This window comes from Pleurodeles waltl, chromosome 1_2, assembly GCF_031143425.1.
Source record: "Pleurodeles waltl isolate 20211129_DDA chromosome 1_2, aPleWal1.hap1.20221129, whole genome shotgun sequence".
Classification (NCBI taxonomy): domain Eukaryota; kingdom Metazoa; phylum Chordata; class Amphibia; order Caudata; family Salamandridae; genus Pleurodeles; species Pleurodeles waltl.
The window spans coordinates 119,214,368-119,236,548 of NC_090437.1; the positions used below are offsets into that span (position 1 = coordinate 119,214,368).

The 22,181-nt window shown below is 47.2% G+C and overlaps 1 protein-coding gene across 2 annotated transcripts in view; it reads right to left on the bottom strand.

Moving 5' to 3' along the window:
- The window catches only part of MRPL1 (mitochondrial ribosomal protein L1), a 772,839-nt gene that overhangs the window by 543,917 nt on the left and 206,741 nt on the right, over positions 1-22,181 (bottom strand). For both annotated transcript variants that reach the window (XM_069236801.1, XM_069236802.1), the window contains exon 4: positions 21,932-22,015. In XM_069236801.1, coding sequence (XP_069092902.1) covers positions 21,932-22,015 — 84 coding nt within the window. The remainder of the gene's footprint in view (positions 1-21,931; positions 22,016-22,181) is intronic.

Here is a 22,181-nt window from a genome sequence, read left to right on the forward strand (position 1 = left end):
CAAACAGTGTAGAATTACAATAGGTTGCAATAGGAGAACATAGGTATAAGGGCAACACAAACCATATACTCCAAAAGTGGAATGCTAATCACAAATGGACCCCAAACCTATGTGAGCTTGTAGAGGGTCGCTGGGGCTGTAAGAAAAGTCAGGGTGTCCAAGATACCCCACCCCAAGACCCTGAAAAGTAGGAGCAAAGTACACCTACTACCCCAAAAGAGCACAATAGTCGTGATAGGGGGATTCTGCAAGAACAACAAACACCAGCAGTGCACTGACAACGGATTTCCGGACCTGAGAATCTGCAAGGCAAGGGGACCAAGTCCAATAGTCGCGACAGTGTCCAGGGGGGGGCAGGAGCCCAGGAAACCCCGGATGAAGGTGCAAGGAAGCTGCCTCCAGATAGAAGAAGCTTGGGGTTCTGCAAGAAAGAAGCAGACTAGGAACTTCTCCTTTGGAAGACAGATGTCCCACGTCGCGATGAAGCTTGCAGAGGTGTTCCCACGCAGAAATACCGCAAACAAGTCTGGCTAGCTGCAAGGGTCGCAGTAGAGATTTTTGGGTGCTGCTGAGGACCAGATGTCGCCTTTTGGAGGATGAGACAGAGGGGGCGCTCAGCAACTCGGAGAGCCCTCGCAGAAGCAGGCAGCACCCGCAGAAGTACCCCAACAGGCACTTAGAAGAAGAGTGAACCGGAGTCCACGCTAAGTTACAAAAGAGGGTCCCACGACGTCAGAGGCCAACTCAGAGGGTTGTGCACTGCAGGACAGAGTGCTGGGATCCAGGCTAGGCTGTGCACGAAGAAAATCCTGGAAGAGTGCACAGGAGCCGAAGCAGCTGCAGATCACGCAGTACACAGCTTTGCAGTCTAGCGTGGGGAGGCAAGGACTTACCTCCACCAAACTTGGACTGAAGAGTCACTGGACTGTGGGAGTCACTTGGACAGAGTTGCTGTGTTCCAGGGACCACGCTCGGCGGGATGAGAGGGGACCCAGAGGACCGGTGATGCAGTCTTTTGGTGTCTACGTTAGCAGGGGGAAGATTACCTCAACCCACGGGAGATTTCTTCGGAGCTTCTGGTGCAGGGTGAAGGCAGGCTTCCTCCAGAGCATGCACCCGCTGGAAACAGTCGAGAAAGCCGGCAGGATCAGGTGCTACCATGTTGCTGGTAGTCGTTGTAGGAGGCTGGACTGGCTTGTAGTGATAACAAGGGGTACTTACACCTTACACCAGGCCCAGGTATCCCTTATTAGTGTATAGGGTGTCTAGCAGCTTAGGCTGATAGATAATGGTAGCTTAGCAGAGCAGCTTAGGCTGAACTAGGAGACGAGTGAAGGTCCTACAGTACCACTAGTGTCACTTGCACAATATCATAAGAAAACACAATACACAGATATACTAAAAATAAAGGTACTTTATTTTTATGACAATATGCCAAAGTATCTCAGTGAGTACCCTCAGTATGAGGATAGCAAATATACACAAGATATATGTACACAATACCAAAAACATGCAGTATAGTCTTAGAAAACAGTGCAAACAATGTATAGTTACAATAGGATGCAATGGGGACACATAGGGATAGGGGCAACACAAACCATATACTCCAAAAGTGGAATACGAACCACGAATGGACCCCAAACCTATGTGACCTTGTAAAGGGTCGCTGGGACTGTAAGAAAACAGTGAGGGTTAGAAAAATAGCCTACCCCAAGACCCTGAAAAGTGAGTGCAAAGTGCACTAAAGTTCCCCAAAGAGCACAGAAGTTGTGATAGGGGAATTCTGCAGGAAAGACCAACACCAGAAATGCAACAACAATGGATTTCCAGACTAGAGTACCTGTGGAACAAGGGAACCAAGTCCAAAAGTCACAATCAAGTCGAGAGTGGGCAGATGCCCAGGAAATGCCAGCTGTGGGTGCAAAGAAGCTGCTACTAGGCAGTAGAAGCTGAGGATTCTGCAGGAACGACAAGGGCTAGAAACTTCCCCTTTGGAGGATGGATGTCCCACGTCGTGAAGAGTCGTGCAGAAGTGGTTTCCTGAAGAAAGACCGCAAACAAGCCTTGCTAGCTGCAAATCGTGCGGTTAGGGTTTTTGGATGCTGCTGTGGCCCAGAAGGGACCAGGATGTCGCCAACTGCGTCAGGGGACAGAGGGGGCGTCGAGCAAGACAAGGAGCCCTCTCAGAAGCAGGCAGCACCCGCAGAAGTGCCGGAACAGGCACTACGAAGAGGAGTGAAACGGTGCTCACCCGAAGTTGCACAAAGGAGTCCCATGCCACCGGAGGACAACTTAGGAGGTCGTGCAATGCAGGTTAGTGCGCCGTGGACCCAGGCTTGGCTGTGCACAAAGGATTTCCGCCGGAAGTGCACAGAGGCCGGAGTAGCTGCAAAAAACGCGGTTCCCAGCAATGCAATCTGGCTTGGGGAGGCAAGGACTAACCTCCACCAAACTTGGACTGAAAAGTCACTGGACTGTGGGAGTCACTTGGACAGAGTTGCTGAGTTCAAGGGACCTCGCTCGTCGTGCTGAGAGGAGACCCAGAGGACCGGTGATGCAGTTCTTTGGTGCCTGCGGTTGCAGGGGGAAGATTCCGTCGACCCACGGGAGATTTCTTCGGAGCTTCTAGTGCAGAGAGGAGGCAGACTACCCCCACAGCATGCACCACCAGGAAAACAGTCGAGAAGGCGGCAGGATCAGCGTTACAGAGTTGCAGTAGTCGTCTTCGCTACTTTGTTGCAGTTTTGCAGGCTTCCAGCGCGGTCAGCAGTCGATTCCTTGGCAGAAGGTGAAGAGAGAGATGCAAAGGAACTCTGATGAGCTCTTGCATTCGTTATCTAAGGAATTCCCCAAAGCAGAGACCCTAAATAGCCAGAAAAGAGGGTTTGGCTACTTAGGAGAGAGGATAGGCTAGCAACACCTGAAGGAGCCTATCAGAAGGAGTCTCTGACGTCACCTGCTGGCCCTGGCCACTCACAGCAGTCCAGTGTGCCAGCAGCCCCTCTGTTTCCAAGATGGCAGAGGTCTGGAGCACACTGGAGGAGCTCTGGGCACCTCCCAGGGGAGGTGCAGGTCAGGGGAGTGGTCACTCCCCTTTCCTTTGTCCAGTTTTGCGCCAGAGCAGGGCTGAGGGGTCCCTGAACCGGTGTAGACTGGCTTATGCAGAAATGGGCACCATCTGTGCCCATGAAAGCATTTCCAGAGGCTGGGGGAGGCTACTCCTCCCCTGCCTTAACACCTTTTTCCAAAGGGAGAGGGTGTAACACCCTCTCTCTGAGGAAGTCCTTTGTTCTGCCTTCCTGGGCCAAGCCTGGCTGGACCCCAGGAGAGCAGAAACCTGTCTGAGGGGTTGGCAGCAGCTGCAGTGAAACCCCTGAAAAGACAGTTTGGCAGTACCCGGGTCTGTGCTACAGACCCGTGGGATCATGGGATTGTGCCAACAATGCCAGGATGGCATAGAGGGGGCAAATTCCATGATCTTAGACATGTTACATGGCAATATTCGGAGTTACCATTGTGAAGCTACACATAGGTAGTGACCTATGTGTAGTGCATGCGTGTAATGGTGTCCCCGCACTCACAAAGTCCGGGGAACTTGCCCTGAACCATGTGGGGGCACCTTGGCTAGTGCCAGGGTGCCCACACACTAAGTAACTTTGCACCTAACCTTTACCAGGTAAAGGTTAGACATATAGGTGACTTATAAGTTACTTAAGTGCAGTGAAAATGGCTGTGAAATAATGTGTGCATTATTTCACTCAGGCTGCAGTGGCAGACCTGTGTAAGAATGGTCAGAGCTCCCTATGGGTGGCAAAAGAAATGCTGCAGCCCATAGGGATCTCCTGGAACCCCAATACCCTGGGTACCTTAGTACCATATACTAGGGAATTATAAGCGTGTTCCAGTATGCCAATGTGAATTGGTGAAATTGGTCACTAGCCTGTTAGTGACAATTTGGAAAGAAATGAGAGAGCATAAACACTGAGGTTCTGGATAGCAGAGCCTCAGTGAGACAGTTAGTCAGAACACAGGTAACACATTCAGGCACACTTATGAGCACTGGGGCCCTGGCTGGCAGGGTCCCAGTGACACATACAACTAAAACAACATATATACAGTGAAAAATGGGGGTAACATGCCAGGCAAGATGGTACTTTCCTACACAACCCCCCCCCCACCCCCCCAAACGAAGGACAATAAGACTAGTCATTCCCTGATGGGTCTTCATTGTCTAAGTGGAAATATCTGGAGAGTCCATTTGCATTGGAGTGGGTACTCCCAGGTCTATGTTCCACTGTATAGTCCATTCCCTGTAGGGATATGAACCACGTCAACAATTTAGGATTTTCACCTTTCATTTGTTTTAGCCAAAGTAGAGGTTTGTGGTCTGTCTGAACAATGAAGTGAGTGCCAAACAGGTATGGCTTCAACTTCTTCAGTGCCCAGACCACAGCAAAGGCCTCCCTCTCTATGGCAGACCAACGCTTTTCTCTAGGGGTCAACCTCCTCCTGATAAAAGCAACAGGTTGATCCTGGCCCTCAGAATTAAGTTGTGATAAGACTGCCCCTACCCCTAATTCAGATGCATCAGTTTGGACAATGAATTTCTTGGAGTAACAGGGGCTTTTCAGGACAGGTGCAGAGCACATGGCCTGCTTCAGCTCCTCTAAAGCTTTCTGACAGTTTGCTGTCCATAATACCTTCTTAGGCATTTTCTTTGAAGTGAGGTCATTAAGAGGGGCTGCAATGGAGCCATAGTTCTTTATGAACCTCCTATAGTACCCAGTGAGGCCTAAAAAGGCTCTCACCTGAGTCTGAGTAGTAGGGGGAATCCAATCTATAATAGTTTGGATTTTCCCCTGAAGTGGTGCAATCTGTTCTCCACCAACCAGGTGTCCCAGATAAACCACCTTCCCCTGCCCTATCTGGCACTTTGAAGCCTTGATAGTGAGGCCTGCCTTTTGCAGGGCCTCCAAAACGTTCCATAGGTGGACCAGGTGATCATTCCAGCTGGAGCTAAAGACAGCTATATCATCTAGATATGCTGCACTAAAAGCTTCCAGCCCTTGCAGGACTGTGTTCACCAACCTCTGAAAAGTGGCAGGTGCATTTTTCAATCCAAAAGGCATTACTGTGAATTGGTAATGGCCTCCAATGGTTGAAAATGCAGTTTTTGCATTTGCATCTTCTGATAATTTGATCTGCCAATACCCTGCAGTCAAATCCAAAGTGCTTAGATACTTGGCAGATACCAGTGTATCTATGAGCTCATCTGCCCTGGGTATAGGGTGAGAATCAGTTTTGGTTACCTGGTTGAGACCTCTGTAGTCAACACAAAACCGCATTTCCTTCTTTCCATCCTTGGAATGAGGTTTTGGTACAAGTACCACAGGAGAAGCCCATGGACTTTCAGAGTGCTCAACCACTCCCAGTTCAAGCATTTTCTGCACCTCTTACTTTATGCAGTCTCTGACATGTTCAGGCTGCCTATAGATTTTACTTTTGACAGGCAAGCTGTCTCCAGTATCTATAGTGTGCTCACACCTAGAAGTGGTACCTGGCACAGTAGACAAGAGTTCCGAAAACTGACCCAGGAGATTTATGCAGTGGTCTTTCTGCTCAGCAGTAAGACAATTTGCCAGTACAACCCCTTCCACTAGAGCATCTTGTTCTGTGGAAGAGAAGAGATCAGGGAGAGGGTCACTCTCTTCTTCCTGTCCCTCATCAGTTGCCATGAGCAGGGTGAGATCAGCCCTGTCATAGTAGGGTTTCAGGCGATTGACATGGAGCACCCTAAGGGGACTCCTGGCAGTGCCTAAGTCAACTAAGTAGGTGACTTCACCCTTCTTTTCAACAATTATGTGGGGTCCACTCCATTTATCTTGGAGTGCTCTTGGGGCCACAGGCTCCAAGACCCACACTTTCTGCCCTGGTTGGTACTGAACCAAAACAGCCTTCTGATCATGCCATTGCTTTTGGAGCCCTTGGCTGGCCTGAAGGTTTTTACTGGCCTTTTTCATGTACTCAGCCATCCTTGATCTGAGGCCAAGTACATAGTCCACTATGTCTTGCTTTGGAGCTTTTAAAGGTTGTTCCCAACCCTCCTTAACAAGTGTTAGAGGACCTCTCACAGGGTGACCAAATAGGAGTTCAAAGGGGCTGAAGCCCACTCCTTTCTGGGGTACCTCCCTGTAAGCAAAAAGGAGGCATGGTAAAAGGATATCCCATCTCTTGCGGAGTTTTTCAGGGAGTCCCATAATCATGCCTTTGAGAGTATTGTTAAATCTCTCCACCAGTCCATTTGTTTGTGGATGATAGGGTGTGGTGAACTTGTATGTAACACCACACTCCTTCCACATGGCCTTTAAGTAAGCAGACATGAAATTGCTTCCCCTGTCTGATACCACCTCTTTTGGGAAGCCCACCCTGGAAAAGATTCCCAGGAGGGCCTTTGCCACTGCAGGAGCTGTAGTGGTCCTTAGGGGAATTGCTTCAGGATATCTGGTGGCATGGTCCACTACCACCAAGATAAACCTATTGCCTGAAGCAGTAGGGAGGTCAAGGGGGCCACCTATGTCAACCCCTACCATTTAAAAAGGGAACCCCAACCACAGGCAGTGGAATAAGGGGTGCCTTTGGAGTGCCACCTGTCTTGCCACTGGCTTGACAGGTTTCACAGGACTTACAAAATTCCTTTGTGTCCTCTGACATTCTAGGCCAATGAAACAAGGGAACAAGCCTGTCCCAAGTTTTCATTTGCCCCAAATGTCCAGCTAAGGGAATGTTGTGGGCAACAGTTAGGAGGAACTTTCTGTACTCCTGAGGAATCACCAATCTCCTGGCAGCTCCAGGTTTTGGATCCCTTGCTTCAGTGTACAAGAGGTTGTCCTCCCAGTAAACTCTGTGAGAGTCACTGACATCCCCATTTGCTTGTTTGACAGCTTGCGGTCTTAGACCCTCTAGTGTGGGACAGGTCTGCTGTGCCACACTCAGCTCCTCCCTGGCAGGCCCCCCTTCACCCAAAAGCTCAGCAGTGTCTGCTTCCAGCTCCTCTGGTATAGGTTCTGCACAGGGTGGAAATTCTTCTTCCTCAGAAGTTGAATCCACTGTAGAGGAAGGGATAGTAGGTAGTGATTTACTCTAACCCTAGCCTTAGGGAGCACTTGGTCCATTCTTCCAGGATCCAAGTCACCCTGTCCTTTTTGCTTTTTGGCCTGAGCCCTGGTCAAAGCAAAAATATGCCCTGGAATGCCCAGCATTGCTGCATGAGCCTCCAACTCCACTTCTGCCCAAGCTGATGTCTCTAAATCATTCCCTAATAGACTGTCTACAGGTAAATCTGAGGCAACCACAACTTTCTTTGGGCCAGTAAGCCCCCCCCCCCCCCCCAGTTGAGATTCACAACAGCCATGGGGTGGCTAAGGGTGTTGTTATGAGCATTGGTTACTTGGTACTGGTGACCAAGTAGGTGTTGTTCAGGGTGGACCAGTTTCTCTATTACCATTGTAACACTGGCACCTGTGTCCCTGTAGGCCTGAACCTCAACACCGTTTATTAGGGGTAGTTGCTTGTACTTATCCATGTTAAGGGGACAAGCAACCAAGGTGGCTAAATCAATAGCCCCCTCAGAGACTAACACAGCCTCTGTGGTCTCCCTAATCAGACCAACCCCAACTAAGTTACCAATAGTGAGCCCAGCTACTCCATTGGATTGGCTATTAGTAGGTTTGCTCCCACCACCACTGCTATTAGTAGGGACACTAGGTGTAGCAGTAGGGGATGTAGTGGTAGGAGGCTTGGTGCTTTTCTTTGGACAACTGGGATCTGTTGTCCAATGGCCTTTTACTTTACATAAATAGCACCATGGTTTCTTTTCTTTGCTTTGATTAGAAGAAGATTTGGGCCCACCCCCCACCAGAGTGTTTTTGTGGGCCTGATGAAGACTAATTTTTAGATTTGTCCCCACCCTTGTCAGAAGACTTACCATCCTTCTTCTTATTGCCATCTTTGTCACCCCCTGTATGAACTTTTCTGTTCACCCCTTGTTCTGACCCATTTGTCTGCCTTCTTTCCCAATTCTTGGGGAGAGGTCAGATCAGAGTCCACCAAGTACTGGTGCAACAAATCAGACACACAATTATTAAGAATATGCTCTCTCAGGATTAAGTTATACAGGCTTTCATAATCAGTAACTTTACTGCCATGTAACCACCCCTCCAAGGCCTTCACTGAATGGTCAACAAAGTCTACCCAGTCTTGTGAAGACTCCTTTTTGGTCTTTCTGAACTTCATCCTGTACTGTTCAGTGGTTAAGCCATAACCATCCAGGAGTGCATTCTTAAGAACTGTAAAATTATTGGCATCACTTTCTTTCACAGTAAGGAGCCTATCCCTACCCTTTCCACTAAATGATAGCCATAGGATTGCAGCCCACTGCCTTTGAGGGACATCCTGTACAACACAGGCCCTCTCAAGTGCAGCAAACCACTTCTTAATGTCATCCCCCTCCTTATAAGGGGGAACTATCTTGTGCAGATTCCTAGAATCATGCTCTCTTGCAGGATGACTATGGGGAATACTGCAGCTGCCACCATGGGTTTCCAACCCAATTTTCTGTCTTTCTTTTTCTATCTCTAAGGACTGCCTATCTAAATCCAGCTGTTCCTTCTTGAGCTTCAGCCTGGATTCCTCCACTCTCAATCTATTGAGCTCCCTTTCTAACACTCTGTCATCAGGGTGGGTGGGAGCGACATGCCTAGAAACAGAAGTATGGTGAGAATGAACAGAAGGAGACCTGTCCCTAACAGATGGCACCCTAACGGCTTGACTAACAGAAACAGCACTTCTACTATGATGAGAAGGAATACGCTTACTGTGATGTGAGACCACACTATCTGTATGATGTGACTCTACATCAGTGCCAGCTATGCTAGGTTGTCTGCTAATGGGCAGGCTAGGAAGTTTCCCTTCTAAACCTTTTGCTAGGGGTGCCCCAGGATCAGATTGGGAACCATCAGCTAACTTTTTAACAGAAGTGCCACCTCTGGCCTTATCCTGTTCAACAAGCATGTTAACCAACAGTTCTCTAGGGGGATTCTTCCCTACACTTAAACCTCTTTCTATGCAGAGACTCCTTGCTTCTTTCCAGCTAAGGTGATCATAGGCAAGTTTGGACAGATCAACAGTTTGGCCTGTGCCAGACATTTTAGAAAGTGTTTAAGTGATAGAAAAAGTGAGAAAAAGTTTTTCAGAACTTTTGGAAAGACAGAAAAAAACTCTTAAAACTTTTTAAGAACTTTTAGAAAGTTTAGAGGTACTTTTCAGCACTTAGAAAACAGTGAAAAGAGGAAATGCAAAACTTTTTGGTTAGGTGTACATACACTGAACTTGTTTTGTATATTTTTCTCTTATGAAAAGTACAATGACAAAAGTGGTAAGTAGTTACAAAGCACTTATCCCACCGCTGCACAACCAATGTAGGAGGCTGGACTGGGTTGTAGTGAGTACCAAGGGGTACTTACACCTTGCACCAGGCCCAGGTATCCCTTATTAGTGTATAGGGTGTCTAGGCTGATAGATAATGGTAGCTTAGCAGAGCAGCTTAGGCTGAACTAGGAGACGAGTGAAGCTCCTACAGTACCACTAGTGTCACTTGCACAATATCATAAGAAAACACAATACACAGATATACTAAAAATAAAGGTACTTTATTTTTATGACAATATGCCAAAGTATCTCAGTGAGTAACTTCAGTATGAGGATAGCAAATATACACAAGATATATGTACACAATACCAAAAACATGCAGTATAGTCTTAGAAAAAAGTGCAAACAATGTATAGTTACAATAGGATGCAATGGGGACACATAGGGATAGGGGCAACACAAACCATATACTCCAAAAGTGGAATGCGAACCACGAATGGACCCCAAACCTATGTGACCTTGTAGAGTGTCGCTGGAACTGTAAGAGAACAGTGATGGTTAGAAAAATAGCCCACCCCAAGCCCCTGAAAAGTGAGTGCAAAGTGCACTAAAGTTCCCCAAAGAGCACAGAAGTCGTGATAGGGGAATTCTGCAGGAAAGACCAACACCAGCAATGCAACAACGATGGATTTCCAGACTAGAGTACCTGTGGAACAAGGGGACCAAGTCCAAAAGTCACGATCAAGTCGAGAGTGGGCAGATGCCCAGGAAATGCCAGCTGTGGGTGCAAATAAGCTGCTACTAGGCAGTAGAAGCTGAGGATTCTGCAAGAACGACAAGGGCTAGAAACTTACCCTTTGGAGGATGGATGTCCCACGTCGTGAAGAGTCGTGCAGAAGTGTTTTCCTGAAGAAAGACCGCAAACAAGCCTTGCTAGCTGCAAACCGTGCGGTTAGGGTTTTTGGATGCTGCTGTGGCCCAGGAGGGACCAGGATGTCGCCAATTGCGTCAGGGGACAGAGGGGACCCAGCAAGACAAGGAGCCCTCTCAGAAGCAGGCAGCACCCGCAGAAGTGCCGGAACAGGCACTACGAAGAGGAGTGAAATGGTGCTCACCCGAAGTTGCACAAAGGAGTCCCACGCCGCCGGAGGACAACTTAGGAGGTCGTGCAATGCAGGTTAGAGTGCCGTGGACCCAGGCTTGGCTGTGCACAAAGGGTTTCCGCCGGAAGTGCACAGAGGCCGGAGTAGCTGCAAAAGACGCGGTTCCCAGCAATGCAGTCTGGCGTGGGAAGGCAAGGACTTACCTCCACCAAACTTGGACTGAAGAGTCACTGGACTGTGGGAGTCACTTGGACACAGTTGCTGGATTCAAGGGACCTCGCTTGTCGTGCTGAGAGGAGACCCAGGGGACCGGTGATGCAGTTCTTTGGTGCCTGTGGTAGCCGGGGGAAGATTCCGTCGACCCACGGGAGATTTCTTCGGAGCTTCTAGTGCAGAGAGGAGGCAGACTACCCCCACAGCATGCACCACCAGGAAAACAGTCGAGAAGGCGGCAGGATCAGCGTTACAGAGTTGCAGTAGTCGTCTTTGCTACTTTGTTGCAGTTTTGCAGGTTTCCAGCGCGGTCAGCAGTCAATTCCTTGGCAGAAGGTGAAGAGAGAGATGCAGAGGAACTCTGATGAGCTCTTGCATTCGTTATCTAAGGAATTCCCCAAAGCAGAGACCCTAAATAGCCAGAAAAGAGGGTTTGGCTACTTAGGAGAGAGGATAGGCTAGCAACACCTGAAGGAGCCTATCAGAAGGAGTCTCTGACGTCACCTGCTGGCCCTGGCCACTCAGAGCAGTTCAGTGTGCCAGCAGCACCTCTGTTTCCAAGATGGCAGAGGTCTGGAGCACACTGGAGGAGCTCTGGGCACCTCCCAGGGGAAGTGCAGGTCAGGGAAGTGGTCACACCCCTTTCCTTTGTCTAGTTTCGCGCCAGAGCAGGGCTGAGGGGTCCCTGAACCGGTGTAGACTGGCTTATGCAGAAATGGGCACCATCTGTGCCCATGAAAGCATTTCCAGAGGCTGGGGGAGGCTACTCCTCCCCTGCCTTAACACCTTTTTCCAAAGGGAGAGGGTGTAACACCCTCTCTCAGAGGAAGTCCTTTGTTCTGCCTTCCTGGGCCAAGCCTGGCTGGACCCCAGGAGGGCAGAAACCTGTCTGAGGGATTGGCAACAGCAGCAGCTGCAGTGAAACCCCTGAAAAGGCAGTTTGGCAGTACCCGGGTCTGTGCTACAGACCCGTGGGATCATGGGATTGTGCCAACAATGCCAGGATGGCATAGAGGGGGCAATTCCATGATCTTAGACATGTTACATGGCCATATTCGGAGTTACCATTGTGAAGCTACACATAGGTAGTGACCTATGTGTAGTGCACGCGTGTAATGGTGTCCCCGCACTCACAAAGTCTGGGGAATTTGCCCTGAACCATGTGGGGGCACCTTGGCTAGTGCCAGGGTGCCAACACACTAAGTAACTTTGCACCTAACCTTTACCAGGTAAAGGTTAGACATATAGGTGACTTATAAGTTACTTAAGTGCAGTGAAAATGGCTGTGAAATAATGTGTGCATTATTTCACTCAGGCTGCAGTGGCAGGCCTGTGTAAGAATTGTCAGAGCTCCCTATGGGTGGCAAAAGAAATGCTGCAGCCCATAGGGATCCCCTGGAACCCCAATACCCTGGGTACCTTAGTACTATATACTAGGGAATTATAAGGGTGTTCCAGTATGCCAATGTGAATTGGTGAAATTGGTCACTAGCCTGTTAGTGACAATTTGGAAAGAAATGAGAGCGCATAACCACTGAGGTTCTGGATAGCAGAGCCTCAGTGAGACAGTTAGTCATAACACAGGTAACACATTCAGGCACACTTATGAGCACTGGGGCCCTGGCTGGCAGGGTCCCAGTGACACATACAACTAAAACAACATATATACAGTGAAAAATGGGGGTAACATGCCAGGCAAGATGGTACTTTCCTACAGTCGTCGTGCTACTTTGTTGTGGTTTTGCAGGCGCCCTGGAGCAGTCAGCGGTCGATCCTTGGTAGAAGGTGAAGAGGGAGATGCAGAGTACTCTGGTGAGCTTGTGCATTCATTATCTGAAGAATTCCCCAAAGCAAAGACCCTAAATAGCCAGAAAAGGAGGTTTGGCTACTAAGGAAGGAGGATTGGCTACCAAGAGAGGTAAAAGCCTATCAGAAGGAGCCTCTGACTTCACCTGCTGGCACTGGCCACTCAGAGCAGTCCAGTGTGCCCCCAACACCTCTGTTTCCAAGATGGCAGAGGCCTGGGACACACTGGAGGAGCTCTGGGCACCTCCCCTGGGAGGTACTGGTCAGGGGAGTGGTCACTCCCCTTTCCTTTGTCCAGTTTTGCGCCAGAGCAGGGCTGGGGGATCCATGAACCGGTGTAGACTGGCTTATGCAGAGATGGACACCATCCGTGCCCATCAAAGCATTTCCAGAGGCTGAGGGAGGCTACTCCTCCCCAGCCCTTCACACCTATTTCCAAAGGGAGAGGGTGTAACAACCTCTCTCAGAGGAAATCCTTTGTTCTGCCTTTCTGGGCCAGGGCTGCCTGGACCCCAGGAGGGCAGAAACCTGTCTGAGGGGTTGGCAGCAGCAGCAGTGGAGACCCCGGAAAGGCAGTTGTCAGTACCCGGGTTCTGTGCTAGAGACCCAGGGGATCATGGAATTGTCCCCCCCAATACCAGAATGGCATTGGGGTGACAATTCCATGATCTTAGACATGTTACATGGCCATGTTCAGAGTTACCATTGTCACACTATAGATTAGGTAGTGACCTATGTATAGTGCACACGTGTAATGGTGTCCCCGCACTCACAAAGTACGGGGAATTTGCCCTGAACGATGTGGGGGCACCTTGGCTAGTGACAGGGTGCCCACACACTAAGTAACTTTGCACCCAACCTTCACCAGGTGAAGGTTAGACATATAGGTGACTTATAAGTTACTTATGTGCAGTGGTAAATGGCTGTGCAATAACGTGGACGTTATTTCACGCAGGCTGCACTGGCAGGCCTGTGTAAGAATTGTCAGAGCTCCCTATGGGTGGCAAAAGAAATGCTGCAGCTCATAGGGATCTCTTGGAACCCCAATACCCTGGGTACCTCAGTACCATATACAAGGGAATTATATGGGTGTACCAGTATGCCAATGTGAATTGGTAAATTTAGTCACTAGCCTGTTAGTGGCAAATTTGGAAAGCAGAGAGAGCATAACCACTGAGGTTCTCGTTAGCAGACCCTCAGTGAGACAGTTAGGCATCACACAGGGAACACATACAGTGCACATACTATGAGCAGTGGGGCCCTGCCTGGCAAGGTCCCAGTGACAAGGACTAAAACAACATACATACAGTGAAATATGGGGGTAACATGCCAGGCAAGATGGTACTTTCCTACAAGTGTCCAGCATCTATTTCCTTCATTAAAAAAACACTATACCTATAATGGCTTCCCTATTTGTAAAATGCTACTCAAGCTGGTCACCACCTAAAGTTTTCGCTGTTTGAACTATCTCCATATAACTTTAGGATTCCTAAGAAGGTATTGAACATTGGTGACACTATCGTAAGTCAATACTTTTAACTTCTCTACACGTTTGTGTAATGCCTATCCAACTTTCCGGTGGGTGCCTGACTCACAGGGCGGCTCACTCTGACACTCCAGTGGGTACTTGACTTACAGTGTGGCTCACTCTGACACTTAGATGAGTGCTTGACACTTCTTCTTGAGCACGATAGCCACACACCTGCGGGTGATGATCCTTCAGCACAGCAAATATCAGGTAGTATCTTCGAATCTCAGTGCCTGGAGACAATTACTTAATTCTTCAGGAGGCACCCCAGGAGAAGCTCTCTGGTCACTGGGTCTTCTGGACTAGTCACAACCCAAAAGGCATACTTGGGCACCGTTGCAATCACCCAGTTCAACTGTAGGGCGTACGGGCTGCGGGAGGCACTTAACCCAGCTTCAGTAGGGCCTACCAGTGAGGCACACTGCTTCAGGTGCCTTGGTAGCAACTATGGAGATGAGTGACAAATATCGCACTTTCCAGTCCAGCATTACTACAATTCCTTTAATGGCCTTGCTTAGAGAGTTTCTGTTGAATTGACCCTACGCCAGGGTCAATTACAGCAGTCTATCCCACACACAGCACCTCCTGCAGGGTTGCTGCTTCTCTCCCTTGCACTCAAGCAGGATGTCTTGAGACTCAGCGCAGTCCAGTAATACCTCCACCACATCGGACTCCAGGCGGTGTTCCCTAGCCTCTGGGGAGATGGCTCTCAGTGTGAGACCAACCATTGGCTGCACAGTAGTCCCAGAGTACTCTGTGGAGTACCCCCACCTCAGTAGAAGAGATCACAACAATGAATAGCTATGAGACTTGGGCTATCATGTGAATACCTATTTCGCAGAGGGAAGATGTGTATTCCAAGTTTGCTTCCTTAGAACGTTCCAGGCCTGGCCTTTATCTACGATGCTCCTCTGCCTTGCAGTACCATCTCCAGGAGGAGTACAAAGAAGTACAGAGAGTTGCAAGCAGGCTACACCCAGCAATTTATGACCCCTCCTCACAGAGAGCAGAAAAAGAGACAAGAATATATGCCTCTTCAAAGGATCAATTTCCCTCCCATCTAAGCAACATCTAATGCAGTCCGAGTCACTTACAGACCAATGTATCACGAAAAGCCCTGGCATTCCTATATAAAGCCTGTGTCCTCTTTTCTCACCATAGTGTCTGGTGTCCCCCCTCCCTTCAGGAGATGTGCGCAATACATTCATCATGCCTGAAACAGGAAGCCTTTCCTCTACCATGCATTCAGGGACCAAGCTGTGACCTTCAATAATGGAAATTGGCAGGTCTCTATTACTTGTGCACAGCACACTATCAATACTAACACACATGCACATACAGAATGCACGGGATGTCGGCATACAGGATCCAGGGTCACTGTAAGCAGAGGAAAGGCATGTAGGCACGCATACATGTCTCAAAAGTAAAAAGGCCTGTTCCTATAATCCACTCAACATTGTATGCTGCAACACCGGGCTCCATGCATAAAACCTGTGACAGGGACAGTATTCCACTGTCACTATGAGGGTACGCTAGGTGCACGCTTTTTGGTTTAGGACAACGTCTTGAACCAACCATTTTCAAACACGGGGCTCAAGTAAAAGTGCTAACACAGGATTAGCGTGTGGCATGAACAAAAACCCATAAACCAGTATTAAAGCTATATGCAGTTCAGGCATGCAGGCAATCCTGTCCCAACAACAAGAAGTAAAATGCAATTTGTATTGGTTGAGTCAATTAAAGTTGATGCAAATTCAGTCAGAGAACTGATTGCTTTTTATGAATTTATCAAGAATGTTATGTTTTGTTTTCAGAATAACACGGCTATTAGGTGTGGCCCTGAAGAAGTGATGAGTGTCATAAACCACCTGTTGGCCAGACTCAGCAATTTTTTTTAATAAAGATTAATGTGAATGAATTACAGAAACAATGCCCCTCATGATTTCGCTATTGTTGATATACACTAGGCAAAGAGGATACTGACAAGGGGTTGCACAGCACCAGTTCAAAGTGAGCTTTTTTGTTTCATTGGGATTTTTTCCACTACCAATCTGTTGAAATCCTTGAATGGACAGGACCAAAGGCCGAATTATGTATATTCCTCTGCTTTGAAAAGGTTCTTTGATTTATGGCATGGATTGTTACAGATGGGGGAGAGGCAGCTGACAGTACTATTAGACATTAGGATAGATAGCTAGACAGGACAAAAAGCTTAAGCAATATTTGCTGTGGGTTTTCTCTATTGCTTGGCTACTCTAGCTTATTCGAGAAGTTATGTGGTGTTGTGAAACCTTTGAACCCTGCCATGCGTTCCCAGGTCCAGACGGGAAGGGATTTCCTTCAGTTCTAGGCTGGGGTCTGTCTCTCAAGATCTCAGCTCTTGGTATGACAAGACTTTGTTGATGTATTTTAGTCAACTTAAGTCAGTGGTGCTCACAGTCATTTTGTACTGATCTTAATGAGCTTATAAACTGCTCAAGACAGATGTTATTCTAATAGACAGATGTAGGCGCTTGTCCCCTTTGCCCTTCATCTATTGGAATAAACGGGGTGGAAAGTTTCCTTGGATTTCAATTTAAAGGCTCTGTAAGTATTCATGTGCCTTCACCAAAGCCCATTCTTTCAAAGGAGGCCACCTTTACATCCATATAGTTGGTATTCACTGTTAGTTTTGCTGCTTCATGCGGCATATAAATACCAGGTGTGGACTGCAGGAGCATGTACCTTTACATATTTGGAAGGACTGGACAGGACACGACCCAATATCATCTGTCAAATGTAGTAAAGCTTCTTCCTGCTTTTCATGTATTGCGACTTATCTAGCTCCTTTTCCAACATTATGACTCATGTAGCACCATGGACTTGCAGCGCTTGTAGGTCCAACTGAGTCAACGGGTTCTGATGTATTTGTATATAAGCACACAGACTATATCACAGAACATCTGTTGGGTATCAATTGGCATACATATGACACCAACTAGATATAACAAACAGACTTATTTATTCTTCGGATATGTAAAGGAGTCTTTCTGAAAAAAATATTAATGACAATGCAAACTAATTGTTTTTCTAATGATATTAGCCTACATCTCCAAGGGAAGGGTTACTTTAATATGCTCAGGTACAGCTGTCCAACTGGCAGATCACGATATGCACCTCTGCACTCTACCTTTTTCTAACTCATGCAAAATTCACATCCTCACAAAGAACTGTTCGGAGTGTTCCCCACCTTCCTTTTCCACCTTCGACTCCTGTCATAGTGACTGCAGTACTGACCCACTGTGTTTCTGTATCCCTGATATAAGGCCCTCCTGCCACCACATTTCCGTCTTTCTGTCTCCCTGTTTCTCTTGATAATCCTCCCTGTGGAATTAATTCACATAATGCTGGGAAAGGTGATGCCAGAGACCCTCTGGAAGGACAAAACTTTAAGGTCCCACCCACTCCTTCTCACCTTGACTCTAAGGGCCTCATTTCGACCTCGGCGATCTTTTTACAAGACCGCCGAGGTACCACCGTACTGAAGACCGCCAGTGCAGGCGGTTTTCCACACAGCGTATTATGACTGCCCTTTTCTGGACGGAGCACCGCCAGCAGCCATACTGGCGGTCAAGTGGAGGCTGCTCCACCTCCACCGCCACGTCATCAGAACACCGCCCACTGAATCACAACCCAAGATTCAGTGTGGCGGTGTTCTGGTGACAGGGAGCTGGCGGCCGAGCAGCCCCCATGGATCCTGTTCCCTCCCAGAGGATCACAGGACCAGGTAAGGTGATCGTCCGTTAGGAGAGAGGGGTGGGTGGGTGTTGTGTGCGTGCATGGGGGTGTGCGTGTGAGTGCGTAGATGCATGCGGGGGTGTTGTGTGTATGGGAAATGTGTGTGCATATGTCTGTGTGTATGTGTGCGTGTATGTCAGTGTGTTTGTGTAGTTGGTGTGAGTGTGCATGTAGGGGGGCGGGGTGTGTATGTCAATGTGGAGGGGTTGGGGAGAAGGGTCCTGCATCCTTTGGGGGTTGGTGGGGGGTAGTGGGTGTGGGGGGAGGACTCTGGAAAGGGGGTGGGGGAGACCCCTATCGGTGCCAGGGAACGAATTCCCTGGCACTGATAGTGCCTACCGCCATGGATTTCGTGGCGGTACAGAACACCATGAAATCCCTGGCGGTATGCGGGGTCGTGATACCGCTGGCGGTGTAGTGACAGCCACCGGGCTGGAGACCGAAGTCTTCAGCCCAGCAGTCGTTACCCCCCTCGCGGTCGGAGTGGAAAAGTGGCGTTTGGCATGGCGGTCACCGCCATGCTTGTAATGTCATTTTTTTTTACTGCGTCCTGTTGGCTGTATTACCACCACTTCTCCACCGACCGCCAGGGTTGTAATGAGGGCCTAAGTCTTCTGCTGAGATGCAGTAAACCATAGAGAGACCAGTGCCCTCGAGCTCCCGGCTTTTATACAGTCTTGAAGCCAAACAAAGCTCTCCATGCAACAGTGAAGTACGACAAGTGAAATCAAGTATGGAACATGTGCAGGGCCAGGCCCAAAGCTGGGAAGGGGTGACAGCACAAGCAGTAAATCTATACATGTGTGTGACTGGAGGCAGGACATGGTCTGGTAGACGACCTGGGAGCATCACAACGCAATAAAAATAACTGGAAAGATTCACTTCTGTACCCATTTCCTAGTTAACAGCCTGCAATTTTTAGGGCAGGCCTTGTGAATAGAATGGATCCATATTTTCCAACTTCTATATCTGTCTACATTTTATGCCTGATGCAATAATGTATTAAACAAATCCTCAAAAGTCTTCACATTTTTTTCCATTCCTTGTCGTTAATGCTGATGCTTTTGTTATATTTAGATTGAGTGGGATAGATGTGTACGCGTTCCTACCACAGATGTGTGATATTTTACTTTAGTGAGCCTGTTGCAATGAACTTACTTTTCGGATTTCACTTTATGCATATTTTCAATAAATAAAAACAGCTAAACATGTATTTAAATAAACCATTCCAGGTGCCTGGTGTATTTCACATATTTAATGCTATGCTTAAGTACAGCTGAATTTAACTTATAACGATAAGCAAGCTGCCTGATGGACAAGGTTCGTGGTAGACTTCGTTTGCCAAATTAGGAGCAGTAAATGTCCACAGTTTACAGCATCTGTTCTGCCACCTCTGAATCCCTGACAAAAAAATGACAAGGTTGAGAGGCAGATGCCACACTATGTCCTTGCATCAATTATGTTGATGCTCAAAGCTCTCAAAACACTTAAGAGGGTGAGATGCCTACTTATATTTGGAGGGTGACATGAATTAGTTTAGAAGTCAACATGGATTTGGATAATGCAAATTGATGTAAATGCCACCAGAATTATAAGGATGACACGATTCAAGTTCATGAAGCGATGCGGGGAAGACGGACACTCACAATAAGGCTTCTCTTTGATAATTTTCAAAGCCACGGCAGACAGAGCCTAAGTCATTAAACGCTGACAGACAGGACTCAAAGTCAAAATGCGGCTGATGAAAATTGAAGACATTCTAAATTTGGAAGTTATTATTTCATGCTTTTATAAAGTGTAGCTGCACTAAAGTGTTTTAAAAGCACGACAGATAATACGATACTGATAGAGCAATGAACAATAATAAAAGCAGGGAGCTAAGGCCAGGTACTATAAACTCAGGCACACATCCAACCAATGTCAATTAATAGTCCATCACGATTCGTAGTCCATCTCCAATTTTATTGCGTGATGCTCATCTCTTCATAGCATGGCTTTCAACAGAGTTCTGATATTATCACCCAGCAATCATGCCAACACGTGTTTCGTCAGGGAAATCTCCCACAGACTTCGTCAGGGCTGTAATTAAACATAAAATATTATAAAGCATAATACATCCTGATACCACCGTACCCATTGATAAACCTCTGTGTGATTTCTGGAAATCAGTACATCTAACATACCCACATTTTCTTCACTTCTCAGCTAAGGCCAGGCACACTGGAACTACAAGATAATGTAGGAACTCACAATAAGAAGATGATTTTCTTTTAAAGCTTTATGAAATTGAAAATAGCAGGAAGAGTTCTTAGGTGGACTGGTAAAAGTTGCAGAGGTCTGCAGCAGCACTAATGAATGTCTGGTTTTGGGTCTGGAAGATTTTTGATGTTAGCAATTCTTGCTCCGAGGCCACTATTTACACATGCAGTGGCAAGTACGTCTGTTAGGGTGTGCTTTATTTCTATGAATAGCTTTGTGTATGAGGCAGCACATTTACAATGTGACCCTTAAATAGGCAGCCATTGTATATCTCGGAGAACCAGATTTGTTCAAATTATAGTGTTCAACTTGGCACTGGAATTAACAAAAGCATTAAGACGAGCAATTAAGGATGTAGGGGCACCAGCTTGTATGGTGTTGCAAAATCTCAAGCTAGAAATGACTATGGTCTGGCCTTCATTTCAGCTGGGCATGGGAGAGTAGACAGATATTTTAAAGGGGTCGAGGTGAATGCTGCTATTATTCTTAACATGCTGTTGTGTTGGATGAGAGAGAGTTTACTTAAGTGCAAAATCCACCAACTTCACTGAGGTAGGTAAGAAATAAGTCTTCTACCTTGAGTCTATCACGAAGTAGAGAGTCAAATGCATTTCTGTATTTGGAGGAGGTGATCAAAAGAGATGAGCAGGAGGAAGCCTTCTGGCAGTGAGAGTTGTTGACGCTTCACAAGGTTTGAGCAGAAAGTGACTGCTGATGGATGATGTTTTGGCCACAGGTCAGTGCCCTCCGTGCACTTCTGAATGGGCACTTTTATCCCCTTCCCAAAGTAAACTCAATGACTCACGATTCAGTCTTCTCTATACGTTTTAAAAGTAAAGAACTAACTCAGAACTTGGCATGAAAAGCTTCTTCAGTGTCCCAAGGGAGATATTTGCCTGCAAATTTCAAATGAGTCAAAGGCTGCTGCGAGATCAAGAGTACAAGATGACTCCTTATCTCACATGCAGTGCACAATGAACATTATTCTAGGAAAGATCATTTTCGATGACACTGGCATAGCAGAAATTATAGTGATAGCCCACTAACAGATGTACTTCACTGATACTGGAATTTATTTTGATTTGAAATACACCTTAATTGATTTCCCAAGCCAATGTAAATTGGAAACCAGTCTAAAATCGGACAGGAGGTTATGACCTTTTTCATATTGCAGTGCATCTAACTAGATTTCAGCAGTCTTGGAAAGATTCCACTGGTGAACAAGGTGTTAATCAGTGAGCACCAAGCTGCTTCGAAGTGGTGGAAATTCTCCTTGGTGATGTTTGCAGGAAGAATTTGCAAGAAGGACCTAGCATGTCTGGGTTGTTTAACCTTGGACAGTTTGTCTTCAGTAGTGAACCTGTCAGGCAAAAATGGACCGATCATCCACTGCCAGACAAAATCACGTGCACTCAACCTAACTTTAATAAGGACGGTGAGAGCACCTCTATGGGATCCTAGGAAAAGGACAAGCACAGTGCACCTAATCAACAAAGATGACAAGTTTTAATTTCTCCACTTAAACACAATCTGGGAATTGTTGCATGACCATCCCAATCACCTAAACATTCAGGCTTGGATCGTGATACCCACAACCAAAAAACAGCAGGTAGGAGAACCAGCAATGTATAAAGAGCAACAGCTTGAGCTGAAGACCCATAAATCAAAATACTGAAGTGTGGGTAATTAGGCTTTCCAAAGCAGTTCTCCTTAGATTGCTAATGACTAGAATTGTAATAATTGTCTGGATAGTTCTCCATCTTTCAGTTGCAGTAGTATTTGATAGGTAAAAATAACAGATATCTAGTTTTGCACTCACCTCGGTAAACACGATGACCTTGTTTGCCTCAGCAGTGAAACGGTAGGGCAACTGTAGGATGCTGACGAAAGGCTCCACTTTTTTCTGCAGAACATCAACGGAAAAACTCGTCAATGAGTCAAAACAAATCTCTTCCTTAACTAACAGACAATACTGAAATACAGATTTCATTTGACATATACAAGTCTCCCCCCTCCCCACCCCCACAACCAAACACCCCCAAGTACACAGTACCATGGCTACCACTGTC